At 37.8% G+C, this 15,499-nt stretch overlaps 2 protein-coding genes across 5 annotated transcripts; one reads left to right on the forward strand and one right to left on the reverse strand.

Annotated features, from left to right (window-relative positions):
• Positions 1-6,401: 6,401 nt before the first annotated feature.
• Positions 6,402-12,146, forward strand: mcfd2 (multiple coagulation factor deficiency 2, ER cargo receptor complex subunit). 4 transcript variants are annotated; one of them, XM_083540151.1, is made up of 4 exons: positions 6,402-6,510; positions 7,309-7,502; positions 9,404-9,563; positions 10,400-12,146. In XM_083540151.1, exons 2-4 carry the CDS (start codon positions 7,330-7,332, stop codon positions 10,529-10,531), a joined length of 465 nt encoding a protein of 154 aa, XP_083396277.1. In that variant the 5' UTR covers positions 6,402-6,510; positions 7,309-7,329; the 3' UTR covers positions 10,532-12,146. The 4 variants fall into 4 exon arrangements, with proteins under 4 accessions (XP_083396277.1, XP_083396278.1, XP_083396275.1 ...); XM_083540152.1 differs by having other exon boundaries at positions 6,404-6,510; positions 7,312-7,502; XM_083540149.1 differs by having other exon boundaries at positions 6,492-6,613.
• prop1 (PROP paired-like homeobox 1) lies at positions 10,725-14,980 on the reverse strand. Its single transcript, XM_083540123.1, has 3 exons — positions 14,481-14,980; positions 13,440-13,666; positions 10,725-12,699 (listed from the first exon to the last, which is right to left on the reverse strand). Exons 1-3 carry the CDS (start codon positions 14,548-14,550, stop codon positions 12,301-12,303), a joined length of 696 nt encoding a protein of 231 aa, XP_083396249.1. The 5' UTR covers positions 14,551-14,980; the 3' UTR covers positions 10,725-12,300.
• Between the last annotated feature and the right edge of the window lie 519 nt (positions 14,981-15,499).

A 15,499-nucleotide genomic window follows, 5' to 3' on the forward strand; every position in this document is an offset into this window, starting at 1 on the left:
GTGAGTGAACTGTGAGTGTACTGTATGTTTTAATTGACCGGCAGAAACTAGCGTCCTCTACTGGTTGGATAATTAAAACATTTTTTTTTTTCAGACTGTCATGGTCCTGCGGGCCGTTTTTAAAGATATTGTGGGCCTCCAGTTTCCCATCCCTGGTACAGAAAAAATCTAATGCACATTATATATCATCCGTTACACTGTAGCATGCTGTCACACTTTTCAATGTCTCATGATTTGCATGTGATCATACCCCAAAAAAGAATGAAGCCTCAAGCACATGCTTGTTGTTCATTACATCTTCATTTCTTATTAAATTACGAATTTTGAGACAGTGCCCATCACACTGATTTTTCAGTACAAGAGAACATAAAGGGGGGGTCAAAAAAAAGGGAGGGGGGGGGGGTGGCACAAGGTCACTACAACTACTAGACATGTTGATGGACTAGACATCTACTGATTTACATTTGAAATTGTAAGCAAATAAGGCGGTATTTAAAGAATCAGCCCTGCTGAAAAAGCAATAGATGGTTTCCAATACAGGCCAGCAACCCATATAAACCAACACCAAATGGTTTCCAGTATAAAGTCGGTTTGTGCACATCATTAAATCATTATCATCAAACCAATAAAACCATTAAAGTAATGGAATCTGGACATTTACTAGTATCACAATGGGAGAAAATAGGAAAAAATAAAATGGATCTCATAAGTGCAGATTTTATTCACAATAGATCATAGTAAACATTTAAATTTTCCATATTAAGAAATAAATAAGGTAATTTTATGTGATGGCCGTAACATAAAATTAGGGCATTGGCAACAAAAGGCTGGAAAAGTAAGTATTACTTTTAAAAAATAGCTGGAGGAACATTTTGCAACTAATGATGTTAATTGAAAATAGCTTTGTAACATGGTTGGGTAAATAAAAAAAAAATGCTTAGGGAGGCAGAGTCTCTTAGAATCTTTTCATAATATTATGTAGTGTAGATGATGAGATATTCAAAGTTTTCACAATTTTGTTAAGGAACATTATTAAAAAATTGCTTCACAATTTGGAGACAGTTTTTTTTTTTTTTTGCAGACTGGTAAACCTCTGTCCATTTTTACTTCTGAGAGACTCTACCACATTAACACACTTTTTTCCTAATCTTACTGACCTGCTGCCAGTTAACCTCATTAGTTTTAACAATCATTTCTTTTCAGCAACTATAGGGTACTTTATTAAGACCAGCCATCAAATCTTTCAATAAACTGGTACATTTCCTCAGTTTAAACATTTGATATGTTTTTTGTGGGTTATACTAAATAAAATATGAGTTAATAAGATTTGCATTGTGCTTTTATTTACATTTTACACAGCGTCCCAACTTTTTTTGAAATGGGGGTTGTATTAAGTCACACAAAACAACCAATTCATTTTGAAGTTTGACAAATTTCCCATAAGACAGATTACTGTACTAACCCCACACTTACTGGACATTTTATCAAGTACACCCTGCAGTCATGCAGACAAGTTTAAGATATATGAACATTCAGTTAATGTTTATTTCGAACATCTGAATGGGAGGAAATGTTATTTCAGTGACTGTGGCATGGTCAGGCATGTCAAGTCAAGTTTCAAGTCAAGTCAAGTCAAGTCTATTTCTATAAAGCTTTTCACACTGGACATTGTCTCAAAGCAGCTTTACAGAATTTAACAGTTAAGGTGAACGATGTGTATTTATCACTGATGAGAAAGTCATGGTGACTGTGTCAAGGAAAAACTCCCTTAAATGTTATGAGGAAGAAACCTTGAGAGAAACCAGACTCAAAAGGGGAACCCATCCTCATTTGGGTGACATCAAGTGTGTGATTATAATCTTTAAACAATACAGAACACTGGAGAGTGAGAACTAACATGAGCACTGGAATGTAAAATGGAACCAGGAGCTACTAAGCAACTCATAAAACAGCTCAACATTTGGGATCATCATAGATCCAACACCAGCTTCTCCATGCCAGAATCTTTAAACACTCAAAGAGGTCCAATGTCCAAACTCCACATGATGTGAAATACAAATGGTGATGGTACGTCTCTATATGTTTCGGGATGTTTGCGGGGTCGGCATCTACTTCTTTAAAGGTCTATAATCTTTATGAGGTGGGACATGACTGGAGCTGGCGCAACCTCAGGATGCTTCGGGATGGGTAAAGTGAGAGAAGCAGTGGAGAGGAATTAGCGTAGCTGCTGTCACAGTCATTGATCAACAATCAAAACATTGCATTCTTCTTGTTGTTTTTCCTTTCTACGGTAAAAATAAGAATGTGTGAGTTTACCTAAGTGTTTTATCACGTGGAATTTATTAATTAAAAACATACTGTTTGAGACAAATAAGACTTTATTGAGTGCCAGTGGCAGTAGAGTCCCACTCTGTTGGACAGCTTTATTGTTTGCATTTCAACAAGGTAATGTAGTTGAAATGATGTGACCCCTAGCATCTACATTTTTGTAGAAAGTGAACATACACATTATTTGGGGAAGAACACTAATTACACATTCCCAATATCAGTACACATCTTACACAGTGTTAGGGAGCTCTGCACTGTTGTGCATGCATTTAAAACACACCATTTATTATAGCAGTGACAGATATGTACACTGTAAGTACACAGATACCGAATGTAGGTGTTGAGAGAAGGACCAAAAAATGTAATTGTAAATTTGGTGTACGTAATTATAACCTGGTCACTGAGTGCGTTTATTGTTGCAATGCGATCTACACACTCCTTATATTCTCTTAAATAACAACTTTTACATTCGCTAAAAGAAATGCCAAACTGCTGCACTGTGTTGAGGTTTCCATGGGGTTGTAAACTAAGCTAATTACCAGGATAATGGTAATCAAATTAGACAAGATAACAGGAAGGATCAGGGTGGACAGCAATAACATGTACAGATACTGATTGTAATGTTGTGTGTGAGTATATATAAATATATATATATATATATATATATATATATATATATATATATATATATATATATATATATATATATATATATATATATATATATATATAAATATATATATTATACACACACACACACACACACACACACACACACACACACACACACACACACACAATGATATATATCCTATTTGTGATAAATGTCACCTCTTTAGATCATCTTATACACACCTTGAGGGTGTGTACATCTTTATATTGTTTTTAAACAGAGACTACACACCAGATTCTTTTTTCAATTCTCTTTGAATTCTCTAATAATGAATAAATCAAAATTGGTTCACTTGGTTGCAAGCATAGGATACCATTAGCCTAAAACTCTGTTGAAAGCCATTATAGCACACTTTTTTCTCCTTTTTACAACTCTGGAACCAAATTAGTTAAGCAGAAGACAGGAGGTGGAGCTGGAGATAGCAGAGCTAAAGATTTTCATTGGGAGTGACGAGGGTGAACAGGATTAGAAACGATTGTATTATGTAAGCCGTTTTGGAGACAAGGTGAGGAAGGCACGATTGAGATGGTTTGGACATATACAGAGGAGGGACATGGGGTATATCAATAGAAGAATGCTGAGGATGGAGCCACCAGGAAGGAGGAAAAGAGGAAGACCAAGGAGGAGGTTTATGGAGGTTGTGAGGAGGTTTATGGAGGTTGTGAGGGAAGACATGCAGGTAGTTGGTTTGAAAGAGGCAGATGTAGAGGACAGGGGGGTACAGAGACAGATGATCTGCTGTGGCGACCCCTAATGGGACCCCATTACGTTATATCGTTTTTCTTTTCTTCTTTATCATTTCGATAAAAGTCAGCCTACGAATCCAAATCCCATATTTGTTTTTGAACGCATTGTTATAAGCACGACATCGGTGTTTGGTTTTGGCGCCATCTTGTGGACAAACTATAACTTTCTTTTCTTTTAGCAAAATGTCCTTGCAAAATGTAAAACCTGAATTCACAGTTTTGTTTACAAGAATCTGGAAAATGAATAAGTTATAAATACTATTCTGGTGTTATAGGAGTAGCATAGACCTAGTGCTACAATTATAGGGCAGGGTTCCCATCAATCAGGATCATTGAGTACCAGGTTGCACAGTAAGACAAAAAAAAGGGTTTAAGGTTTTTTTTTTCTATTTTATTGACTTCAAGGTCTGCAATGGTGTTTTATTTGTAAAATAAACTATTTTTGACTAGGACAATTTCCAGCACTTGTTTAAAAATCTTTTTTCCCCTCTGCATTTATGCACTGATTCTGCATTATGGTTTATAGGGTTCTTTATACACCGACCAGGCATTATAACTTTATGATACAGGGAATAACACGGATTTTTAATATATCATGGGCCGTGTTAGTGGGTGAGATAGTTAGTGGGATATATCAAGCAGCAAGTGAACATTTTGTCTTTAAAGTTGATGTGTTAGAAGCAGGAAAAATGGGCAAGCATTAGTATTTGAGCGAGTTTGACAAAGACCAAATTGTGATGTCTAGACGAGTGGGCCAGAGCTTCTCCAAAACTGCAGCTCTTGTGGGGTTTTCCTGGTCTGCAGTGGTCATCTTATCTATCAAAAGTGGTCCAAGGAAGGAACAGTGGTGAACCGGTGAACCACGTGGAAAGCTAAGGCTGGCACGTGTGGTCCGATCCAACAAACGAGCTTCTGCAGCTCAAAAGGTGTCATGCCTGATTGGTGAATAATATGCATAATAATAATAATAATAATAATAATAATAATAATAATAATAATAATAATAATAATAATAATAATAATTTTCTTCTTTCGGCTGCTCCCATTAGGGGTCACCACAGTTTATCATACGTCTCCATACCACCCCATCCTCTACATCTGCCTCTTTCACCCCAACTACGTGCATGTCTTCCTTCACCACATCCATAAACCTCCTTTTTGGCCTTTCTCTTTTCCTCCCTCCTGCTGGCTCCATCCTCAGCATTCTCCTACTGATATACCCCATGTCCCTCCTTTGCACATGTCCAAACTATCTCAATCTCGCCTCCCTCACCTTGTCTCCAAAACGTACCCATCACCTCCTCATCACCTCTGTTCCCTTCACCTACATGCCCATTAAAGTCTGCCCCAATCACCAATCTTTCATTCCTAGATACACCTTCTACCACTTCATCTAACTCCTCCATCTCACAACCGACTTGTGGAGCATAAGCGCTGATGACATTTATCATCACCCCTTTAACTTCCAGCTTCACATTTATTATATCATATATCAGAAACTCTCTTCACCTCCACTACACTCTTACTGTACTCCCCCTTCAGGATTACCCCTACACGATTTTATTTCCATCTACACCATGATAGAACCTCCAATGTCTCCTGAACACACAACATATCCACCTCTCTCCTCTCCATCATATCAGCTACCTCTCTCCTTTTAAAGTACCAACCATAACCTTCACTCTACTACACTTCTACTTTCCTGGCAGACATCTTCTTCCTCTCTGTAGATATCTTCCTCCTCTTCTTCTTCTCCTTTGGCAAACAGTAGCCCAATTTCCACCGGTACCCTGTTGGCTAACGATACCTATGGCGGTCGTTGGTAACCCGGGCCTCGACCGAGCCGGTATGAAATTCTGATTCCTGATCCACATATTTGATTTGGCACATGTTTAACACAACCCTCCCCATTTATCCGGGCTTGGGACCGGCACTAAGAGTGCACTGGCTTGTGCAACCCTAATGGCTGGGTTATAATAATAATAATAATAATAATAACAATAATAATAATAATAATAATAATAATAATAATAATAATAATAATAATAATAATAACATGCATGCATAATAAACATGTTATAGTTATACCATCAATACGTGGAAAAATGGTCTTGCGTGAAACTGGTGTATAAAGGGTTAAGGACCCCATGCTATAGGGTACTAAAGGGACTGTTGGGGTAGCTACAGGCTTTGTTAGAATAAAGTACTGGTTTTTGCACAGTTATACAGATATAATGCATACAACATTGTAAAAGTGATCCTTCAGGCGGCGGAACATTGATCTCGCAGTCTCGTTTTCTTTGGACAAGTTTGCCATTTGCATGAGTCCTTCACATTCAGGTCATCTAACATAAATGACCCAATTGGGATTAAAATGCACGAGTCACTTTAGACCTGCTAGCGTTTTATTCATTCAATAATGTGCATTTGTTTATTTATAAAACGAGCCACCAAACCATTGAAAAGGGACTGTCGTAGTAACTTCTAACCCCGCCCCCTTTCACCACCTCCAACGCGATTCTCCGTTTTGTTGCGCTCTAATTGGCTAAAATTACTTCGACGGCAATCCAAATTGTCCAATCAGCTTATCGTACGTACAAACTTCTGACCAATCATAGAAACAAAAGGCGGGCTATTTGTTAGGGGAAAAAAGAGCATGGTGGAGTTTGGACCGGAACGATACGCTACTGAGCATCCAATCAGATTTAGCTGTCGTGTCCAGAAGGGGAAAGAGAATTACGGCAAGCGAAGTGGACTATAAAGGTACAGTCAGTATGGTAGTGATGTTTTACTGATTATTTTTATGTTCAAATCTGCAATCAGTTCATGACTGTACCCGACCTTCAGGTGAAACAGGAGAGGGAATGTGAGTTGCGATCTTTCTACGAGGAATATGCACGCAAAAAAAGAAAATAATTATTAAATCTCCTTTTTTTTTTAATTGCCGAATGTGTTTATTAACTCACAGTTTTTGCTTGTGCCGCTGTTTATTTGGGGTTTATTGTAGATGTGTGGCTTCAGGAGAAATGCAGATGATCACTTGTTTTGTTTCATTTGTGCAAATAAACAGGTTGATTTAAGCAGAAATGATTGAAACATCTGGATTGCAATGCTCTCATTTATACACACTTTTGAACTTAAGCGCGGTTGTTGTTAAGATCTAGTATGACATCAATGTTGATAATTGTTGAATTATATTAACCTGTCAAAAACCTGTAGATACTCATTTTATACTATTAAAATGCTCTAGAAATGGTCTTTATTTTCCTGCTCTCTTCAGTGTTCACTATACAAGGCAACATTTTGCTTAGTGTCGTTTTATATTATGACATTATGACATCATATGATATGTTATGATTATATGGACATGTTCAAAGGACATGCAAGATGGGTAATTTCTAGGAGGAAATATAGACGTAATCCACACAACAAATAAATCAATGCTTAACTGATTAAAAAGTGGCACAGTGGGTTGCCGTCTAACAGCTCCATGGCCCATTAAAAAGGGTCTTGGGAAGATAAAGGTGGTGTTGTCATATATAATGCCCATTTTTCTTTCAGCAGTACATCATCACAATTATCATGGGCTTCACAAAGGGGCAGCTACAAAGCTGCCTGCTGCTACTACTGCTGTCCTGCTGTGTGCTTCATGTTCACTCACATGGAGAACATCATGGTCAAGGGGTCGGGGATCATCAAAGAGACCCTCAACCTCCCATCACCCGCCTGGACAAGAACATGGTGCAGGACAAAGAGTGAGTTTCCCCTCCAATCTTTTCTGCTCAAGTGGTGTGAAAGCTTGACTCAACACTAAGATTAAAGTCTGTCTGGCTGCTTGCCTGTCTGCTTAACTTCCTTCCTTCCATCCTCTCTTCCTTCAATGTTGACTATGGAAGACACCAGGCAGAATTTTGCTTTGTGAATTTTCAGCATTGATGGAGACTTTCCAAGTGTTGAAGCCTCTCATTCCACAGGCATAAATGCACTCCCATATGCTGAGATGCATTTTTATTTATTTTTTACTGAAGTCAGATGGTCCTTCTCCTCTTTAGTCTGGAGGACATGGTGTCCATGATTTCCAAAAAAAAATAAAAAAATAAAAAATTGTCTGACCACAGAACAATTTTGCACTTTAGTACATTTTAAATAAGCTTCGACCCAGAGAGGATGGTGGCGTTTCTAGATCATGTTTACTCATGCCTTCTTCTTTCCATGATAAAAATGTAACCTACATTTGCGACAGACATGTCAAACTGTGTTCACAGACAATGCATTCTGGAGGTGTTAATGAGCCCATGCAGTGATTTCCATTACAGAATCATGACCGTTTTAAAAGCAGTGCCACCTGAGGGTTGAAGATCACGGGCATCACTATAAATTTTTGCCCCTTTTTCACTTGTGCACAGAGATTTCTTCAGATTTTTGGAAACTTTGGATGCTATTATTTGATGAGATAATCAATTGTTTCGCAATTTAATGTTTATTCTGAAATTCTTCCACAATTTGTTGACACAGTCTTTCACAGATTGGTGAAGATCTGCCCATCTTTACATCTGAGAGACTCTGCTGATCTAAGATATACTATTTATTCCCAATCATCTTACTGACCTGTTGTCAATTAACCTCATTAGTTGCAAAATGTTTCTCCAACTGTTTCATTGTAATAACATTTACATTTTACATACTTCTGTTGCCCCGATCCAACTTTTTGACATGTTGCAGCCATCAAATTTAAAATATTTTTTTTTTTCTTAAAATAGTACATTTATTCAGTTTCAACATTTAATATGTTTTCTATTGTGAATAAAATATAGGGTTTCTTCTTTTTGGAAATAGGGTTGTATAATGAATTAATAAATAAATATCTGAATAACTGATTAACAAGAGGCATAGTGTGCAGTTGGTTGCCCTCTCACAGCCCCGTGACCCATAGCTTGAATACTGCATGGACTTTTGCATTTTCTCCTCCCGTCTGTGTAGGTGTCCTGTGGCTTCTCTGGTTCCCTCACACCTCCTAAAATATACGTAGGTGGATTGGCTACGCTAAATTACTCGGATGCGTAAAATAAGCGTGTAAATGTGGGTACACGGATGTACTGGAACCTCCTTAAAATTGGATTTCAGCTTCATGCATCTTTCACATACTTTATAAACACTGCTCATTTTCAATTAGTGACCTGATGTGCAACACAGCTGTTTGTTAACAGGCTCACTAAATTCTATTCAAACACGCGGCTACTTGTTTTTCGTTTTTAACTTTGGTTTTGTCTATTTTTTACAATCAATGTGTCTAATAAATGACTTTTTGTAACAGATTGAGTGCCGAATAATCAAGGGTGACTGTGATCTCGCATGAAACACAAGGTCTTGGTGTTATATTTGTATTAAAATGGGACTTTGATCCCTTTACAAAATGACCTTGGTGCAAAACAAGCTGCAAAGTAAAAAAATGCTGGACTGTTCTTTGCCTGGACACTATTAACATAAAGTAAAACGATTACTTTTATAACAAGGATGTAATGCACACTGATGCGTTCTAACACTTAGGAAGTCACTGTACAAATGTTACACTGTGTAAAAACACACACACACGCTTACTTTATTGTCTGTACTGAAAACAGACACCATTTGTTAATGCACCTGTTCTGCCATTTAGCCACATCATGGAGCATTTAGACGGCGTGATCGACAAGCCCGAGGCGGATATGACCCCTCAAGAACTGCAGCTTCACTATTTCAAAATGCACGACTACGACGGTAATAACCTGCTCGATGGGCTTGAGCTCGCCACTGCTATTACACATGTACACAAGGAGGTGGGTGGTTTAAAGCTTTTTTTTTTTTTTTACACTCACTGCTGTTTGCTAACGTAATGTTCACACGCCTGCGCCACCATGTCATTAGCTAATCCTAACAGGGAGGGTGAGATTCAGCTGCGTGTACTGACTCATCACTGTCAGTCTTGACAAATGACAGTTCATGTATGTATATTTAGAGAAAGATAGAGAGTGTAAGATCTATCTATCTATCTATCTATCTATCTATCTATCTATCTATCTATCTATCTATCTATCTATCTATCTATCTATCTATCTATCTATCTATCTATCTATCTATCTATCTATCTATCTATCTATCTATCTATCTATCTATCTATCTATCTAATCATATCATTGTTTTTTTTTCTGGCATTTTGCCAGATGCCCTTAGCCAGAGCGACTTACATTTATTTCATTCATACAAATGAGCAGCTATGGGCCCAGGAGTGACTTGGTATGGTTGGGATTAGAACTCGCAACCTTCTGCTCCAACGTCTAATGCCTTAACCACTAAGCCAAGCACTAAATAATTAATTGAATATGGTAATTTATTCATATTTAACAAAGCCTTGTAATAACTTGGAATACAGTAGTAGTAAAACGGCTTTTTCTTTCATACTGTTGTTTATTGATCTGTTCTGTTTTGTCAGGTCTGTTTATTTATTATTTATTGTTTTTAAACCTGCAGATGATTGACATGCACGTCAAACAGACAGAATTTGTGTGTGTGTGGGGGGGAGGAGGTTGCACACAAATTATATAAAAATAACTGGCAAAGAGTTTCAGCATTTAAACATGATTCTCACCTACTGTCATGTCTTTCTGGTTTCTAGGAGAAGGGTGAGAACAGCCCACCAATGAAAGAGCAGGACCTCATCAATATTATCGATCAGGTCCTTCGGGATGATGACAAAAACAATGATGGCTACATCGACTATGCTGAGTTTGCGAAATCTCTTCAGTAACAGTCAGGGCAGTTTGTGTGTGTGTGTGTGTGTGTGTGTGTGTGTGTGTGTGTGTGTGTGTGTGTGTGTGTGTGTGTGTGTGTGTGTGTGTGTGTGTGTGTGTGTGTGTGTGTGTGTGTGTGTGTGTGTGTGTGTGTGTGTGTGTGTGTGTGTGTGTGTGTGTGTGTGTGTTGCCTTACTGTGATACTAGCTCTGATTACCTCTAATTGTATGGTATCAGTGATTTGGGTGTATGCATTTCACATACACAGCAAAGTTACAGTGTCCATTAGACTAAGCGACCCTGAGCGCACTCAATTTTCTTTTTTTTTTTTATTTCTTTTTTATTCAACACATTTCTTCTAATTCTTTTAATTAAACTCCTAAAGCACTTCCAGTTCAACAATACAGCTGTCATCTCTGTCCAGGATTGGACTGAACATATATAAACTTTAAACAAATAAAATGTGGGATGAAGTTAAACAGATTGTATTAAGTCCTGAGATCTATGAGGTCTGAATTTTTTTTCAATTGGGTCAGAATGAAGCTGCCAAATGTATCTGCTGGGGAAAAAAGTTCTCCCTTATTATTATGTTTGCTTTAGTGTATCTTAAGGCAACATTTCGAATGTAAAATAATGGAGGGAGAAATTTTTTTTTCTTTGCCTTACTGAAAAAACCTATTAATTTTGTGTTGATTAACTATTGTCAATATTAATAACTTTTCAATGTAATCCTTTTTTACATTCCATGGGTATTTTAAGTAGTTTACTTAATAAGAAACCGTGATATGAAATGTCTATTAAAATCCCAGTTTTAATGTTTTTTTGTCAAGCTTGAAACTTTCCTTCCTGGCTTTAATGTTGATAACCAGCAGCTAGCTTGAAATTGGATGTAAAAATCCCCAAGCAGCCATATCCATCACATTGCTAAGCCAGAACCTGTTCTTGCTTTTTGAACAAATAAACAGGATAGAAAATAATAAATAGGAGACCAGGAAGCTACTAATTTGTATTGTGCAGCATATTCTAGCAGTAATTGGGAATAGGAATTTCAGACTTGGGTATATCATTGTTTATTAAAGAACAGTTAAGGCTGATGAAGGTACTTTTTCTAGACTTTTTTTTTTTTTTTTTTTTTTTTTCTGTTAAACAACTCGAATGTAATCCAATCCTGTCATATTCTTGTCATGTATTGTTGCTGCTGCTGTTTAGAATCTTGACTTTACTTGAGTTTATTTGTGAGCAGGGAGAATAGACAACAGTCACCATATACCAAGTCTAATTTATTTCTATCAAAAGGCCTGACATTTGATGTCTAAACAAATGTATGGTTATAAATGTGTATATATACATTTCATATGAAATCATATGAAATGTAGCATTGTTTAAGAACACATGAAAAATTAATTTCTACAAGACCAAACACCAACCTAGTGAAACCAGATTATTCAGAATGTAAACGAGAGTTTTTACTGATTTATTATATTTTCAAATATTAGTTCTTCTGGGATTATGAATGAAGTGTGAATTATTAGTTTTTGTTGTTGTTGTGTTTTTTTTTTGTTTTTTTTTTGAAAGAATGCATACAGATTACTTCAAGAGCTGTAATAAAAATGTGTGAAAATATTTCCTTAATTTTTTTTTGCCTGGACATTAAATTGGAGAAATTGTGTAGATGTGAACACACGAACACACAAAACACAGACTTTTAAATCAGTCATTAACCTAATTGAACCAAGAGTATAAACTAAAAAAATGTAAATAAAAGAATTTAGGTCTTCGCTCTTGTCTAGTTCCAATGCACAGTTGGCTCCAGAGCTGGCACAGAGGTCAGGGAAAACACAGAGGCATGGGGCAGGCTAGTGGTCGGACCTCCAATGTGCCTCAGCTGACAGTACCAGTCCTCGTGCTGTCTGGAAGGCTGGGCTGCGGTGGGACCTGAAGCGCAGGCCAGCTGAGTACTGGCTGCTGTGTGTGGTGAGAAATCAGCAGAGGGCAGCACTGCTGAAAATTTGGGTATGTGTGGCAGGGAATGAGAGCACTGGTACTGTCTTGCTATACCAGCACGTGCACTTTGGGAGAAGTGTGTTGGGAGAACCCCACGTCCTGGCAGCATACCTCCTTGCAGGGATTTCTGAGTGGCCCGCTCCTGTTTCCGTTGCTTGGCACGACGGTTCTGGAACCAAACCTGGAGAGAAGTGAGGGGTGAGACACTAGGGAGCTAAGGCAGTTACTTTAAATAAATATAACATTAATCATAATAGAAAATTCACCTTTTGCAATATACTTTGTATTGTGTATAAAGTGTATAAATATAAGTGTATCTCTCTGCTTTACCATTGATTAGTTTACTTTACCAACATGCCCAGTTGTGTGTTATTCCTAGCTTAGCAAGAATGGCAATAGATTACACTATATGGATACAAAAATACAAAAGTATTGGGACACCTGACTTTTCCAGCATATTTTATTTTTCCCCAAACTGTCAGAGGCCCACAATTGTATACTGAAGAATGTCTTTTGATTTAGTAACATTAAATCTTCCCTTCACTTGAGCTTAGAGACCCAAACATGTTCCAGCATGAAAGTGCTCCTGTGCACAAAGCCAGTTCCAAGCGGTTTACCTGCATTGAAGTGGAAGATCTTGAGTGGCCTGCTATAGAGCTTAAATCTTTGGGATGAATTGGAACACTGACTGCAGCTCAGGCCTCCTCACTCTACAACAGTACCTGACTTTACAGACTTTACGGATGGATGGAGGCTAAATGTGGAATGAGATGGTCAAAAAGCAAATGTAGTTCTTATGGTCAGGTGTCCATAGTTCATGTAGAGTATTTTTGGGGGGATTTTGGGATTTTATTATTTTTTTTAAAGGGGTCTCATATACTGCAGCAAAAATATATCTGGATAAACGTGAAATGCTCTGACCTGGATGCGGGCCTCATTGAGTTTAGTTTGCTGAGCCAGCTCCTCGCGGCAGTAGATGTCAGGGTAGTGGTTGTGTCTGAAGGCTATCTCCAGCTGCTCCAGCTGTTCATGGCTGAAGGTGGTTCGATGTCTCCTGCGAGATGAAGATGGGTGGAGTCTAACTCGACCCGCCACATCCCCACTGCTTTCAGGCCCTGAGGACTCCTTCTTAGGAGGACCCTGAACATCTGCATTTAACAAAGTGAAGGGGAGAAACTGGGAAAATTTGAACCTTTGTGTCACAGATGTTCTTGAATGAAAAAAATATATCTGTGTTCACACTCCTCTCTGGTTACGGGATGGATTGAGATTCATCACACAACTTTGGAGGAATTTGGTTTGCAAAAAAACACTTTTCAACGAAATGGCAGCTCTCCGAGGGGGAAAGGGTTTAAGAGCATTAACGTTTCCTAACAAAAGGCCAGGAACCCAATCGGCTGTACGCTTTGCTGCTTAAACTCTATATCGTGAGAGAGAGGGATAGCAGAGGCCAAAGGATTGAGACGAGATTAAGCGAACAAAAGTTGGGAAAAAAGAATGACTAATTTGTCAAATCACATAACTTGGATAGAAGTTTTCTTCTCACAATGTCAGTATGGGAGGTAGAGGAAAGGCAGTGCTGGACTTAATCTAATCTAAGTTTAATTATCTTCCGATTGCTGTGTTTAACTGATTATTTAAAAAAGTATATACAAGCAGCAAAAAAAGCCAAATTCAGGAATATTAAAGTGTTTGAATAGAAAAAACCTTAAAGACACAGCATCATATTTTCATGTAATTTATGTAAATATGAACTGTATATAGATTCTTCACATTTATTTATGAACTGATGTCTACTGGTACCATGTAATATATATTCATACATACTAAGAAGAACGTGCTGAGCCAGGGGCACATCAAGTACATCAAGCATCACTGTAGATGGATTTGAGTTTGAAAAAAGTTTTTTGAAAGCGCACTATTAAAACCCACATTCAAAAACTGTTAATAACGCATTCGTACCTGCACTTGAGCTGACGATGACTTCAGAATACACGTCGGAGAACTGTGCATGAGGTTTTGCATGTTCCATGACCGGTCCTCTCTGAGTCTTTCGGGTATGAGGAGTGACACGGTGGGCTTACCTGAACTTTTTCATGACCACCCGCAGTGACATCATTGAGCATTCACACCCCTCGTTACCTGTTCTCTTGCTCCAAAATGCACTACTTCAATGCATAATAAAATTTTAACTGGATTTCTTTTCAGGTTTTTAAATACTTGCCACCTTTATAGGTGTGAAATAACAAAAGACTAGTAAAAGAACAATATTTATCAGATTGATTTCTGTGTCAGTGTTGAAGAAGCATTTTGCACAAAATATTATCTGTAGGTTCTATATTTATTTACACACTGCATGAAACAAGTGTACTTTCTTTTTTTATTATACTTTATTGATCCCACAGGAAAATTATTTCTTTGTATATCCTGGCAAAGGGGTCAAAGCACAGGGTCAGCCATGTTACAGCACCACTGGAGCACAGATATTTAGGGGCCTTGCTCAAGGGCCCCAAGATTCGCAGCATACCGATACTGGCGCTTGAACCCCCAACCTTCTGAGCAGTAACCACTGAGCTACCACCTCCCCGAATATAACGTTATAATGTTACCAAAACAAAAACACTTTCAGGAACTGTTAATCAGTTTACTCTACACAAAGGCTTCTCTAATTAGTGGTCGCAATGGTTCTAAGAAGCCATTTTACAAATCAATAATGCAAATAGTGTCTAACTGAAAGCAGAATTTGTTATCGTCCATTTAAAGAAATGTACATGCTATTAAAGTCTTTGTCGTGACACATTCCACTAACAAACACAAGTTTGTGGCTATCTGACCATAAGATTCATTTGTGGTTTTTGAACATCCCTTTCTACAATTAGTCCCCATTTACTGTAATAACCATTACTTATAATAACCCTCACTCTTCTGGGAAGATGTTCTACTAGATTTTGGAGTGTGCTTATGGAGATTTGTGCTCATTC

Source organism: Silurus aristotelis, assembly GCF_946808225.1.
Source record: "Silurus aristotelis genome assembly, chromosome: 4".
Lineage (NCBI taxonomy): Eukaryota > Metazoa > Chordata > Actinopteri > Siluriformes > Siluridae > Silurus > Silurus aristotelis.

Excerpts from the sequence above, each read along its gene's own strand:
- mcfd2 (XM_083540151.1), top strand. The coding sequence starts at position 7,330 with ATGGGCTTCACAAAGGGGCAGCTACAAAGCTGCCTGCTGCTACTACTG. Across the intron at positions 7,503-9,403 it reads AACATGGTGCAGGACAAAGA|CCACATCATGGAGCATTTAG; the intron begins GTGAGTTTCCCC and ends TCTGCCATTTAG. Across the intron at positions 9,564-10,399 it reads TTACACATGTACACAAGGAG|GAGAAGGGTGAGAACAGCCC; the intron begins GTGGGTGGTTTA and ends TCTGGTTTCTAG.
- prop1 (XM_083540123.1), bottom strand. The coding sequence starts at position 14,550 with ATGGAACATGCAAAACCTCATGCACAGTTCTCCGACGTGTATTCTGAA. Across the intron at positions 13,667-14,480 it reads CATCGTCAGCTCAAGTGCAG|ATGTTCAGGGTCCTCCTAAG; the intron begins GTACGAATGCGT and ends TGTTAAATGCAG. Across the intron at positions 12,700-13,439 it reads TCAATGAGGCCCGCATCCAG|GTTTGGTTCCAGAACCGTCG; the intron begins GTCAGAGCATTT and ends ACTTCTCTCCAG.